Here is a 15,878-nt window from a genome sequence, read left to right as displayed (position 1 = left end):
TCTGGATATCAGCTGAAAAACTCTTTCCAAGAATATCATGTAGCTCATCTTCTGCAAAGTCTATTTATTGTAATTTATAACCTTTCACAAGAAACAATTTGCCACACAAACAAGAAACAAGTCTAAATATCTGAACACTAGTATATGCATCAACCAGTTACAGAAATTACATCTCAAAGAAAGGTCTGTTAAATCATCCAACCCATCTCTCAGCAAGTGCAGGATTTTCCCATTCGTACGTGTTCCAGTGCTTTAACACTACCTGGCAGACTTTTCAGATGCCATTAAATGTTTTTTTCCCAACCTTCACCCATTACTTATTTTTATCCCATTACTTGTGGTGACATTCCTTAGGTATCATAAACATTCATTCCTTCAACCTAACTTTCTAAGTAATGGATGATGATAAATAAATAAAATATTTAAAATATGCACATAAACAATTTCATAAAATTACACTATAGCTGAACTTTCAAGAAGAGTTATTTTCCTCAGTGTAGTTTATGGGCTAATACAGTCTGGATCATGATTATATGCTAATAAGATTTGGGGAAAGCTGATTATTTTTCTACTGTTTCTTAAATGGTCAAGTCAGCTATGAACAAAAACAGTCTGAGTTAATATACATCTTCTTGATTATTTATTTCCTAGCTGCTCCATCAACATCGCTTACCTATCATACGTTCTTAGATCAATATACACTTAATAAATAGAAATATATACATATGTATAAGAACACCTTAAAAATAAATAACAGACAGTTGAAAATATTAAATTATCTTCATTAACCTCCATTGCCTGCTGGATGTTTTGTATGGTGATTTTTTTAAGGGTGAGAACCTCTATATGGAGCTTGCTTGAGGAGTCTAGATGAATTCTCTAAAAAATTAGTTAGATCTGTCAGAAATTAAAAACCTATGGAGTATCCTGCTTTCAATGAGATGACCTTTTAAAATCCTATCTTGGACTACATGAAAGGAGAGACATTATGGCTCCCTCTGGACCAATTTCTGTGATTTGGTAAGTAACACAACATTATGCTTGCACTGAATCAGGATCTAAGAAGTCAGGTTACTCATGTGACTTTTTTCTGTTGTACAGTTTTCCTATATTGTCTAATTATATAGTAATCAAAACAATAAAAATTGTTTCCAAACAGGACATTAGATCATGATTTTTCTCTTCAGTCTTGTTATAGCTTGCACTGATTTTCCAAATGTTACAAAGAAAAACATTTCTGAATTATGATGGAATTATGAGCATGGATCATTATTGACAAACAATTTTGTTGACACACCTTTAATCTAAATTCTCACAATTTATGAACAAATGAAAGCATCTGTTATAGATCTAATTCTATTTCTTTTCAAACTCTGGGATAGCTCCTGCTAGAGTAGGAGAGGATCACCAGAATGTTTCTGAAAATCCCACTGCGGTTTTCAGTCAGTCACAGAGCTCCTAAAATGTAGCTCAGAGGCAGAGGCAACATGATGAAGTCAGTGCAACAATGCCAGCCACAATTAAAATTACAGAGGCCAGGCCCTGGGCAGAGAACTTCCCTGTTGTGAGTCTTCCTCTCCCTGCATTCACAAAAGCTGATGACAAGCGAGAAGAAACATGTGTGCTATGGAACTATCCTGTAAGGGCTTGGACTGAAAATCTGGGGCAGTGGAACATCACACTCTACGATTAAACAGATACTTCACTTCTCTCCAGAGGTGACTGCATTTCAAGGACAAGCAAAGCAATCCCTGCATCTTTTTCATGGCTCTTAAATAACATTGCTGTATCACTTCCAGGTTGCTTGAGAGCTTAAAAGTCTCAACTACCATAATATGCAGTCACTGTAAAAGCTTTATATGAGCTGTGTAGCACATGGCAGTTAAGTCCTGCTTTTATTACATCTGAGGACATCTACTAGTTCTAATATTGAAAGCTGACTCTCACGACACAGCTAACAACCTTTGTGTTACTGAGCACCAAACATGAAATTAGCTCCTGGTAACACTTTCATTATTACAGGTCGCCCTACATAGTAATTTTCTTCCTCTTCCTTTAAGATCTTTCTTTCTCAACTTGGGATTCATTTTTCTTTGTATGTTGTGAATTACATTTTACTAACTTTTTAATAAAGTAAATTATTTTCTCTCCTACAATATAGTACTTGTCAGATAGGAGGGACTGATATTGCAGACATCTATTTGCACTGTTATGAATAAACTACCTTCTCAGCTAATTAGTGACTGCAAAGCACTTCAAGGCACAAGTAAGGTGCTTTCAGAAGAACAGAGTGCCAATGGCATTATTTTTCAAATGTTGTCAGTTGTTTTGTATACAAAAAATAACTTGCAAAAGTTTTGCCAGTGATTATTTTCCACTGTATACTTTCTGTAAGGTAACTTAAGCTGCACTTAATAACCACATAAGGACTAAGCCCATTGCACTAAACAGTTTTTATGCTACTACATAAGAAAGAGGAGTGTCATAAAATTCATTAAACTGAGATCCACACTTGAGTATTAAGGCATGTGTTGGAAACTAAATCTTAGTTACTGAGTTAATCTTTGAAATTCTTTATGTGTGAAAGAAGGTAATCTTAAAACATATTAGAAGGAAGTTGTGTCTCCAAATAAGAAGTCATTGTGTTCTGATCAAGGGCCTGATCCTGTAAATACTCCATGAGCAGGCCTTTTTTTTTTTTTTGTTAAGGGACTGGAATATCTAGTTTTAAAGGTTTTTTTCAGTTTAGATAACTTTTGTAAGGATGAAGTGAAGGTACCTATAACCCAATATCGTTGCTGCCAGGAAGCAGAATTTTGAAGATGTGATATAGAATTGTTTCATCTTGTTATCTGTTAGGTATGCCATGTCTCACTATAGCAACTAGCTTACTTCCTTCATTAACTCAATTAGCAAAAGTACCCAATATCAAAGTTACTGTCAGGTGCTGTAACCTCACTTATAACTCAGGGATTTGGTAAAGAAATTGTGTAATGAAGCCATGTGAAGTACTTTAATTAAATCTGTTGCATCTACTTTGGTAATTTGGCTCTAGTTTCACTCAGTCTCTGTTTAACAACAACTTAGATCCACACTCTGGGGAGAAGGGGGATGTTGCAGATACTACATCCTGTCTATTACACTCCCTTTCCAGCAGAGGACTTCAGTTCTTAACAGCACGGTACGTATTTATATAAATATTTATACAGACATATAAATGTTCATATATATGTGTATCCAGGAATGTATGTATATGTGTGTATGTACTATGTGTGTATGTACTCTGAGCACTGCAGTCCACTTCAGCTCTGGGTCACAGAGTACCCATCACCACCTACAACATCTCCTTGACTCTTTTATGTCCCTGCACATGTGTTGGAAGAGAAATTGTGGATACACCCTGATAATATGTAAAATAAAGTGAAATTCCTTTGTTTGCTTTAGATGAGAAGCATTCAGTGTGGGGATTTTGTAGCTGAAAGATATGCACAAACATGCCTTAGAGGTATTCCTCACTCCATAATGCTTCTTGCTGCCACTCTATACCTTAAGTCCCTTTTTCTGACTGCATTCATCCATGATATACAGAAAATGAATTAAGAACATTCATTTTCATATTTTTAATGTTTAAATATGGAGGCAACAGCATGTACAATGTGCCAAAAGTGCAGTTCAAAGGTGTGTGAGTGAGGTTACAGAGATCCTGGGTCACGTGCATGCAGCTGAAGTACAGAATCACAGTAGCAGTGGAGGTTAAAGATTTTACACGCTGCCTACAGGGAATCCCAACGTGGCATTTACATAAAGCGTCAGTACAGGCTTTGTACAAATGAAGAGGAGGTGGAAGGGGGAACAGAGGGGCAAACATCAATATAAAATGAATCTTTATGTTATTAAAAGGACTAGGGAAGAGTAGATATCCTTACACTTTTAGCATTTCTTCATTGCCTTGTGAAAGAAAAAGGGATTAAAATAACAAATGAGTTATTTTTTTTAGTTCTGATTATTTCTTCAGATCTCAAAACACTACCATGTAGAATATTTGTGTTCCATTCCTCATGTAAAAAGTCACTGATGAACTCAAACAACAATAGTTGAAACTCTGTAAAAACAACTAAAACAGATAAAAAAACCCCCTGAGACTATTAACTGGACCATTTAAATTCTTTCAACTTGGAAAGACAAGAGTGTGCTTTTTCCCTCAAAATAAAGTTTTGCTAAACATCTATGACTCTACATATGCAAGATTCAAGGAGAATAATTCACACTCTGACAGGGCTGAACTTCCAGCATGCACATGGCATCTGGAGTTCAGACAGAATATTCTGTGGTGGGGCTGCTTTTGTCCACACACCTTTCTATGACTGAACAAAATGGGATGAGATGGTGAATACAGTACAGATCCATGAGGGATGCTCAGTCTTCTCAGCTCTTTTGAGTTGATTTTTAAATTCATGCATTTAAATGATGGAAAAGGTGGAAATAGAGGCTACTCCACCTGATGGACAAAGCCCTCCCTTTCATCTGCACTATGGGCTTCTTCTTCCTTTTTGTCTTCTTAGAAGTATGTTCACAGTTTTTCAGAAAGACATTTCACTTGTATTCCATATACAGGACTTAAGATCACTAAGGTTTTTTTTGCCAAAGTGTGAGTCTTCAGAAACATTTCATTATCGTGCTTTTCTCGACAACTACATGGAATGTTAAAAGCAGCAGATTAAAGTCAACAATCTCTGCTGCTGAAACCCCTGAATTTCTGACATTTTCTGAGAGTTATGTTTCCTCTATTTGCATACTCTATTATCTGTTTTGTTTGACACTTGCAGCTATGATGCTGCTTATGCATTAATCACTCCTGTGAGTACTTCACATGTGAGGTGTTGTATAATCTACCACCCACAAGTGAAGTCTTTCTCTCTGCACCACATTCATCATGTCTTAGCCTGTGTCTATCTGGTTAAAGACTAAGAAAAAAACTAATACAACTAAACTTATTTATTTTTCTTACTTTTTTAATGTAGCAAATAAATTCCTATCAGACAATGGGCAACCACTGTGAAAAAAAGGTCATCAAAGCATCTTCTATAGAAGGAGAATTATTTATTTTCAAAAATAAAATATGTGACACCTTGTTATTTCTGAAATTATGCTGAAGTTGTTTCTGATTGAGTTTGTGAAATATGTGAGCCATGTGGATTCTCAACAAACACACTCAAATAAGCAGGACACTGTGTTTCCCAGTTATGTGCAAATATTTACTTCCTCTCTCTTTAAGGTAAGCTCTTAGCACTTAGAGACAGAAAGTATAACTTTAAGACCAGAAAAAAAAGCTTCACAAATATTTTCACAGGAATTCTTGTCCTAGTTTACCTGAAGAAGGTGGGGTCCATCTGCAGCCTGCACCCACAGAGTGGTTTCTTTTACTCTGCTGGTATTATCTTGGGAGGGGAAAACCTGTAGAGGTGCTACCAGCCGAGGTGGTACCAACAATGATTCCCCTGCCATGAATGCATGATGTTTTCTGCTGAGAAGGCCTCAGGGTGAGAAGGTGACCCATGGCAAGGTTCTGGTCCCCCCTGATGTCGTGTCGGGTCTGTAAGTCCAGCCCCAGACAGAGCACATCTTTTTTGAGAGATGTACATTTGAATTTAATCCTGAGGCACAGAGAACCAACCACCTGCCACAGTACACTACAGCTAAATGTCATAGCTCTATCACTGCTAAAAATGCACACTTTGTTTCCACTCTGATTTTATACAGCTGTAATTTCTGACATCTCAAGTTTTTGTAGCACAGTAAAGAGCCTTCTAGTAGCAGATATGCAATATGCAGGTATTTATGAAACCTTGATCAAATTACATCTTAATCAGCTCCTCTACATATCCTTTCTGTTGTCTTTCTGATGACAAAAGGGTGGAGCAGACATCAGAAGAAAGGAAAGATAAAAATGATGTCCCAGAATCCTTGATGGAATAAATCATCATAATTCTACTAGACACAATAAATTTATGCTGACAAACATGAGCTGGTTAGGGTGTTTGACAAAACATAAGTTAACTATTGTAACCTTTTTCTATGCCAGACTTATTTCAGTGAAAAAATGGGTTTTATTTCTGTTGTTTGCTTGTTGCTGGATTTTTGTTGTTTGTTTTTTTTCAATTTTTTTTTTTTAGGGAAAAGAAGAATACAAAGTTGCTTAATAAGACAAAAAAAAAACCAAACAACTTTAACACAAGATGTTCCATGACCTTAGCTTTATGATTTGGTGGTTCTGATGGCAATAACTCACTGCAATAAAATTTGGGGTAGCAGCAGGTCTGGGTAGCATAACAATAAATTTTGATGTAAACTGAAGACCAGAGACTGGTAATGAGGCACAAATGTGAAGTATTCACGGGAGACAAAACATTTCTGCTACCACTGGCATGCAATACAAGCGAGAAAAAAGTATCCAAACATGATTCAAATCTCAACACTCTAGGTTAGGAGACATGGTTTTTTTATTTTTTTTTGTTATGAAAGTCATTCATCTTGTTTATCAGAAATAATGAATTTCTGATGGACTCAGTAGTTTGCACTAATGCTTAAAGGTGCAAGAAAAAAGTATCAGCTGTATAGGTCAGCCTTGAGATGAGTCATGAATACTAACATGTATGAAACCAGTAAAACAAAATCTCTTAAATGCATCCCAGATATAACAACAACAGTCTCCTTTATTGCATTTATTAGCAACTGTACTGTGAATAAGAAATACTAACTTCATTCTACCTGAGATTAAAAATGGCAAAAAAAAATGTAGCTGTCTGCTTTCTTCCCTGTTATACAGTACCACATTTTGTTTAAGACATTAATCTCTCCTGGGTTGCATATTTAAAAAAAATAATTCATGAAAAAGTATAATGTAATTGTTCAGTCTTTAATGAATTGGGGCATAATGTTAAATAATTATTCATTGCTTTTATTCTTCTGTCTAAGTGTGCAGAAAAAAGAGCAGCTTTTTATTGCTTTTTTTTTATATAAGGACATGGGCTTTTGTTACATGCATTTATTTTAAACTAATGCTTCTATTATTCCACATTTGAATAATTACAGCTGACATCATCTACTCTTCTGTGACCTAGAAGATCTTTAGCTCTAGCACACTGTTACATATTTTATGCATTACATGAAATAAAACACCTCAAGATTTCAAAAATATTTATTTTAAAAACAGCAATGAAATTGTCTGTAATCACATTTTCTGCTCTGCTTTGAAAGCAGCATTATTCAATATGCCAGTGGTCTTTTCCATAAGAGCAACATATTAGAAATTCATGCTGCTCTAATATATCTGAATTCCTTGATGTACTGCACTCCCTATAGACCTAAAGAAACATTTTTGCTTCAGTTTCACATGTCCTGCACATTACCTACTGATGTGGTGGTTGTCAAAACAGTTGTAGAGTAGCCTTTGAATTCAAAGTGTGCCCTGACTGTATACTAAAAATGACAATAAACCTAAGTATATACATTATGCTGGCTTTTGTTGCCGGCACAAGTAGAGCATTTGGGAAATAAAGCCCCTGATTTTATTGTCTTTTAACATCTTTACTTCTTCAAATCCAGAAATTCGAAGCATTTCAAGAAACTGAAATCTTCTATTTCTTTCTTTATAAATTTTCTATGATGTACCATCATGATCCACATTTTTCAAAAAGATCAGCACAAGATTACAAATTAAAGCATTCCATACATAGGTTGGGGTTTTTTTCCCCCTATGCAAAAACAGCACCGTTTTTACAGCAGGTAAAAACAGCACAGGTTTCCCGCAGAAAAACCAGCTATCTACATGACACACTAAAGAAGCTGGAATGTCTATAATTTTATTGATACACAGAAAAAAAAAATTTCTAAAACACATTTAAAAGCATTTTTTCAGGTAGATACACATTCTCATACAACATGCATGTTTTGAAAATGTTAGAAGGGTAACTCCTGTGGTCCCGATATCCTTTGGGATATTTCAGGACAACACACACTGACAGAGAAAGGCTGGCATGTCAAGCCCCAGCTGGGATCTAACCAAACCCACACAGTCTTTAGCTGGTAGGAAACCAGGAAGGGATCTCTATTCCATTATATAGAAGCAAACATGTTTACAGGAACATAAGTACATTTTTGTCAAACAATCAATTCTATCTGTATCAAACTTCATTCAATAAAGAAGCAGGAATAGAAGTCATATCCATTTTGTAGGAGGATTTTAGAGGGCTTCCTATTGGGGCTGGATTGTGGGTTAATACCACTGTGACTCACATTCTGCACAAATTTTGTAGATTTCTGAAGCCCTGATATCCAGATATAATGAGCTCCTAAAGAAATCTGCAAGTGACAGCATGATTTAAATTAATGTGCATGTGTATATTCTGCTTGTCAACTAAGAAAAAATACAGAAATATACAAACAGAAGTAAATAAGTGAACTGACAGCAGAATAATGAGAAGGAAAAATTTTAGTGGTGTTTGATTTTTTTTTAATAGTGGGCATGCAATATGAAAGTCCAATCAATCAAAAAAACTTCAAAGAAGGTTAATTCCAAATTTAAGACACTGTCAATGGCAATGAGAAATTTTTATCTCCCAGTGCTGAGAAATTTTTCTAGAAAGAATTCCCACAGTGTAAAAATCTTTAAGAAGCCAATCCGTAATACGAATTCACTGAGCTGGTAGTGAGCTCTTATTGTGTGTATTTAAGCACTTCCACAGAGGAGAATTCTTAGAGAGATTGGGGTAAATCCTGCCATCCTTACTGAAAGGGATTTCATCTGCAGCTTGGAGGGAGTACTGAACAGTATGAAACAGCGACTTCTGATGGGGGGAGATTTGAAGGGGTTTTAGGAAGGGTACATCCTCAATTTTCAATCTGTCCAAAATCACAGAAATCCTCATCTGAAAACACCTGGTAGCTGAGATGGAAGAAAAACACTATACTTATTATATGAACTATTTTCCATCTGTTTCTGAGCTCACTGAGATTCCTTTCTCACATTTGGCTAGCATTAAGTAATGCTTTGGCTATAAAAAACACAAACACTCACTAGTTCTAATACAGATAAAAAAGAAGGTATTATTGTTAAAATACCAACGTGGGTTAAAAACTAGCTAAAAAGAAGGATGTTTAAACTAAAAAAAAAAAAAATAATTCAATCACAGGCACATTGCAATGCAGCTGAATTTGTCCCAACATAAGTAAAATTTGCTGAAGATGTGAAATTATTTAGGGATAGAGAACAGCCAACAGATTTGTTTCTAAGAATATTTTTTCTAAAAATACCCATTAGTGCCCTGAAAAATGAAGTGAGACACATGTTTTCCATGTAAACTAAATGGTACTTGATATACTAGAAATTATACGGAACCAAGGGTTTAGATAGATTTGAGAAACTTATAAATTATCTTCTATATGAGGCAATATAGGAGTGATTTAGACAAAAACATGTTAAATGGATCAGTTTGATGAGATAGTAAAAAGGAAACTTGGAGATGAGTAATAGCACAAGAAAAGAGTCATATTGAAGAAAAAATGTTAAATGTTCCAGATTATAAAGATTCAAAACTAAGTAAAGAATGTTAACTCTACAAATCCCCTGCTTTTCTTCATCAGTGCAAAGCCAAAAGAACAATGGGGTCATTCTATTCACTGAAGAAGCCACTGAATTCACTGAAGAGTTAAATTATTTCCTTCAAGTTAATTTCTCTCAAGTTATCAAATTCAAATCAGAGGAACTATGCTGCCAAACAGTGTTTGAACTGTATGAAATCGAGGTGTTAACATCGTATCAGTTGCACTAACATGAGCGGTAGCTTCATCCCCTGCACAGACAAGCCAGCTTGAGTTAAAACTATTGCTAGGTAAGAGGCACTCTTGTGCAAAAAGGGCATGCAAGTTAGGGATAACAGTTGACTTAGTGCATGACACTTCAAGGATCATGCTTTATTTATTGAACAAATCCTCAGAAATTACTGTCAAAATTCAGCACGTATTTTCTTGACATCTGATTTTCATCTCTTCTGATCTTCACTAAGTTCCAATAGCAAAATTGCCTAGTTATGTTATTCAATTTTTTTTTATTTGCCCTCAATGCGATTATTCACTGCAATGATCTACACACTCTCGAGGCCCTTTGTTCAGAGCTTGTTGCAAAAGGTTAATGTGAAATATCACAGCTTAAAAGAATACATAGTTCTGAGCCATAACCATGGCTCAAAAGAGGTCAATTCAATGAAATACTGTCTGTCTTGACTAGAGTGTCAAGCATTTCTCTTACTTTTTCAAGTCTTTTCATCGCTCTGATTCTCAGAACCCCACACAAGATTTCACTTGAGCTCTTTAATGCATGCCATCAGCTTTGTAGACAAGCAAGGAAAATATAGGCCCTTTCCATAGAGCATATTTATATTTCTCTACATAAATCTGCCTCTCCTCCACTCCTCCCATTATTGAACATAACCCTGGGGTCAGATTCTGACCTCAAACACAAAGTGTGCAACATCCTAGTAAATCAATAACAACTGTGCAACATATAAGAAGCCAGTACTAGTGCCCTCTGCTTTTTGGATATCCTCTGAGGGAATGCAGAGCTCCTCAAAATCAAGGTAGCTTTATTTTAATTAAGTTGCAATGACACCATATGACAGAGCATATTTTTGTTTTAAACTAAGTCTTTTCCAGCCACCATAGCCCCATGCTCTGGGACTGTTAGTCTGAGGGGTTGATGGAGTGCTGAACCTAGATCCCTCACTACCCAAACCTCCATGTGTTGTGTCAGCCCTCAGGTTCCCAGGACTGATTTATGTTTTTTAGATAATGTGGTGGGAAGCTAGCAAGCTGGGAAGCCTAAACAGCTTCAGTCCCTAAGTGCAGAACTTTTGGTGAGAAGCCCAGACCCTTTATCTCTAGGAACAATAGATTCTTATCTTTGTCTGTTGGGATCTGCAGCTCCTGGGCAGCCCATTTAGCCCACCTAGTGCTTTAAGTGCCGTGGGATACACATTCCCTTTCATGGGATTTTTAACTTTGGGTTAGAATTGTACATCAATGTGAAATAATCTTGTCTGGAGCTGCTATGCAAGAAGTATACTAATTAATTGTAGAGCCCACTTGAAAATGAAACGTGTAAAGTAGCTCTGCAGTTGTTGCAAGCAATTTAACATTCAAAGAAGTGATTTATAATATCAGGCTTCACAAGATTACGACCATAATGACTATCTGACAGACTTTATAAGCAAGTTGTCCAGTCATTTCAATTGGATTCTGGCTGGCTAAGGACTGGGAACTGTAAAAAGGCTGTAAGATTTGGCCTAGAATCAGAAATAACATTTGCTGTTTTCCAAATGTGCGGTAAACAAGAAAGGAGATATTAAATTTTTGTACAACTCTCAGCACATGCAAATGAGAATGGAAAGAGCCTCATCAGACAAATACAGAACAACGGCCATCTGGATCTAAACCCTGCTCCAGCAGGAGTCAGAGCCTTGAGCCTCTTCCTGTCGTTACTTACACCCCTGTAAAGCAGGAACACTTCTACCCAAGGTGGTGGAAGGTAACACCCTGGCTTCAAGGAACTCAGCTGAAAATCTCCCCTCAACTCCAGTGGGGGGAGGATTTGACACAGGGAATGCAATGTAACACCCAGTCAGGCCAGTGCACTCCAAAATGTGAGTGGTGCAGGTGTTGGCCCCCTTGAAGGATTTCAAACACATCCATATTTCCATGATTTTGTACTTAGAATAGAAGGGAAAGACTCAAAGTGCTTACCACAGAAAGGGAATTGGAAAGCAGTGTCCCATCTTGGCCAAGCATGTTGGAAACTGTAATTTCAGGTAGATCCATGTTTTGAGGGTGGAATGGAAGGAGGCCATTGTGGTTCATGGGATGACACAGAGAGTGGTACCCAGACTCTATCTCATTCAAGTGCACCAGGGAGTGGTCAGGCAATGACGGAGGAGTTATAGGAGGTATGTTGAAATCTTCACTTTCGAGACTTGGGCCAGGAAAAGACTGGAATAAAAAAGAAACAACAAATGGAAAATGCTATGAAAATCATTTGAGCACTGGTCAATAACAATGAAAGTCATACAGAACAAACAAAAAGAGTCAAACTCACATACTTTTAAGCACAATCTACAATTTAACAAAGAATATTTTCAAGAGGTATATATTATACAAGTGGACTCTCACCATTATGCATGGAGGAAAAAATGCCTCTAAGGCATAAGAATCTATGATACTTTTCCCTTAGAAATATTTTTTTTTTTAAAGAAGGTGAGCTCAAACAGATTTCAAGGGTCCTATTAAAATTAACTGTGTTCATCTAGCTGAACACCTTTTTCATGGGAATTGTGGAAAAGGGAATGAAATTTATAAAATTAATATTGGCACAAAATGGTTCATTTTACTCCCTGCTACTCAGACCAAGAATTACATAGTGAAGAAAGATACCACTTTTATGCTTATGGGAGTGCCATGCATTTATTCGGCTACAAAGAAAAAGAAAGAGTACATAATTAGTATGAGTATACTTTGTGTTTGTAAAAATACATTTGAATGTCTAAAAAAAATAAACTATTTTTCCTTTCTTAATCCATAAACTGAGTTATACATATGTTTTGTCAGTTATCTGAATTATTAACGCCACCAAACAACTGTTAGTGTTTTGTTGTCTGCTGCCATTAAGTTATCCAACTCAATCTCGTCCAAGGAAAAGCCACAGGCAAAGTCAGAGGAATGCACCAAGGTGGATAATTGTTATTATTTATCTGCAGTTTTTGTAAAGCAGATAGGCTCATTTGTGGGATACGGTGGGTATATGGATATTTCTTGAAAGGAAAATGTGAGCATAATAAAGAGTTAAAGAGATCAGTTGCATTGGCTCCGCCTGAAAGCTTGCTCTGCTTTTCTGAGAACAGCCAACTCCTTTGCAAAGTGATCAGTCTTTGCACATCCCATGCCCACAGTCAGGAGATTTATAGCACAGAGACTACTCCCACCCTTCCTGCCCCTCTTCAGCACAGCAGTCCTGCTCTGAGTGCTGCTTTTGTTAATAGAAATGCAAGGATTTAAATACATTCTGCTCCTGAAAAGTATCACCACAAAGGATGAGTATGAAGGCACAATTTCAAAGAGCAGCTATTGGAAGAAAATGTTTTCCACAATATGTTTCCAAATGGAGGACAGCACGGTGTATGAATTCATGCAGAAGGACAAGGGAAGAATCAATGGCCAATTACAAACAAAGGGATTTTTCATTAGTCATCATAAGAATAATGTCCTCCTGATGCCTGAGGTTACTCTCCTCTGTACAAGCATGTATATATAAACTTAAATCAGACCAAAATCAAACAGTATTAAATGTTTTCAGTGAGCTGGTGAACACAGAAAAACCTCCTCTAATGCACATTGCATACCATGGTTTTGGCTGCTTTGCTTTTTTCCCAAAAAGGTTTTAATCTCTTTACCAAATATCTTAGTATGAAATAGAACAAGAAGTCTAGAAACTGGAAAGGCCAAAATAAAATCCCCAGAAACGAAAACGACAGAACAGGGTTCACCACTGTTATGCGTGAGGACTTTGATTCTACCCATGCATTACAGCTGTGTTTCTCATCTCCACAACAGGAGTTTGCTCTCCCTTTGCCCCTGCTTTCTCCTTAATGGCAAGCTGGTGTGAGTCTACTGACCTCTGTAAGTTGCATTTGCCCCCACTTTTACAAGCCATAATGCAGCCATTTCTCCAAGGGGAAATACAGTAAAATAGACCTTCACTAAACGAAGAGAAGGCTTAAACATGGCAAAGAGAACATTGCATTTATTTAGGAGCAAGGTATAAATTTTGTGAAACCAAATAAAAGTATTAGGGACGCTGCATACATTAGCAAGTTACTAATTACTATTATATAAAATCCATGATGAAGAAAAAGGCGTCTAAAGTGAGTTTAAGACCAAATACCACAATAATTAAACAGCAAGGAACAGAAATGAAGGAAGGGAAAACATCCATAATACTCTCCTGGACCAGCACTATCGCTGCAGGTACACTTAGTTTTGGTAACAGTAATCTTGGTGATCTTGTAAGCCTACAGCTCCCAGGAGGGATTAATTTGCTGTAAAGATGACACTTACATTTGTGTCTTTTCTACTGTCCCAAAAGACTTATGGCCTCAGAAGAGTTTTCTCTCCCCTGGTTTTGCAGGTAGAACATATTAACATGTATTTTCTCTCTCTTGCACTGTTCTGTGAGACTTAAGTTCACTACTAAGAGCAAATATTCCTAAATCAAATACTGACAGGCTATTGGAGGCACCTAGCATATCTGCTGATTTGTACACCTCTTTTTGCACGTCACATATGGATGGACCAGGTTTGACCTTTGATTATTTGTGCTTCAAATTATCTTTACCTAGTAATACTTCAAAAATGGTGGAATCAATTGAACTGCCAGTAGGCCATTAGCTTCACTTAGTAAGAAGGAAGTATAAAGCACTATCAGCTCCACAATCCAAGTTGTGTCATGTGTAGATATATAACGTAATATATAAAATATATGGGTTAAGCATTTAAAATAAATGGTTGTTCTCTGATTAATTACTAAAAAAAAAGAAAAAAATCACACCATGGCTGTTGCTTGCAAACCAATTAAGAGTGTATTTGACCCCACATCACCTACAATACTATTGTCCACTACACTTAAACATAGGACTGGAATAGCAAAAGCCATAATGACATAACAAATAACATATAATTCAAATTACAATGTTTCTTATATTTCTCTATTTTTAATTTCTTTTTTCTCAAGACATAAACTATTGTACTATTTTAGCAAAACTAGGCAGAATCCAAGCTATATGCTAATGGTATGGACAGATATTCAAAAGCATCTGCAGAGCTATTCACCTTACATTTTCAGTCAATTTGATATTTCCATGCTCAGTATTGTGTGCATGTAATGCGTATAGACTTCCTCAGGGAAGTTACTTCAACAGTGATTTGCTGATATTCATTTGTCTCATCCAGGAGCTTGGTTCAGATGCTAGTAATGACTTACCACAATGGCATATCAAACCCAAAATTCCTAGATACATCTGCAGCAAACCCAACATATCCCAGGAACAAGGCTGTTGCAGCCGTGCCCAGAGGAAAGGTATGAGGAGTGGGACATGTGTTTGTCCTGTGAATAGCAGCTACAACCTTCAGACACTCACTCCTACTTTCCTGCCACCTCTCCCCTTGCCATTGGAAAACCTCTTCTAGTAACCATCTGGGGCCCCCTTGATGCCAACATCCACTTGTGATCCACAGTGATCCACTGCTGGCAATGGACTCTCCTGGAATGTTGTATTGTCACCTTCTTCTGTAAAGGGAAATTTTAGGGAAATTTACCAAAAAGCCATTCTCAAGCTTAACCCTGCAGCAAGAACTCCCACTCCCAGAGCAATCACCATCCTGTCCCAGCCTCTGGGCTGAATTAAGAATGTCTTCCCAAATTTAGAGGACAATATGTTTCTGGCTAAATATTTGTGACATTTCTGCTTGAAATGATGGGAACTTCATAAAACAGATGATTGAGATGCCCACTCTGAGATCAAGAGGCTTCATTATCTACATGATACCTTGGTGTATTATTTTATGAGAAAAGCTTGCCAGAATAAAATTATATTAATACTTAACCCTGACTCACTGTCCAACCCAAATCCAAGCTTTTGTTTCTGAACAAGACCCCATTGGTCCTCCTCAATTTACATTTTACGCCCCTTAGCCTGGCCAAATCCATCAACAAGCTATGGAAGGAGGGGAAAAACTGGGGCACTGAGAGGAAGTGTATTTCAGGAGACAGTTCTTTA

General features: G+C 36.8%; 1 protein-coding gene across 4 annotated transcripts in view; it reads right to left on the bottom strand.

The window, feature by feature from the left end:
• TOX (thymocyte selection associated high mobility group box) overlaps positions 1–15,878 on the bottom strand; it is a 218,432-nt gene that overhangs the window by 75,829 nt on the left and 126,725 nt on the right. For all 4 annotated transcript variants that reach the window (XM_086887241.1, XM_086887256.1, XM_086887259.1 and 1 more), the window contains exon 3: positions 11,797–12,039. In XM_086887241.1, the coding sequence (XP_086743367.1) occupies positions 11,797–12,039 (243 nt within the window). The remainder of the gene's footprint in view (positions 1–11,796; positions 12,040–15,878) is intronic.

Source organism: Cyanistes caeruleus, chromosome 1 (assembly GCF_971803275.1).
Source record: "Cyanistes caeruleus chromosome 1, bCyaCae1.hap1.1, whole genome shotgun sequence".
Taxonomy (NCBI): domain Eukaryota; kingdom Metazoa; phylum Chordata; class Aves; order Passeriformes; family Paridae; genus Cyanistes; species Cyanistes caeruleus.
Note: the sequence above shows the minus strand (reverse complement) of the source record. Positions and strands in the feature narration are given on the sequence as shown.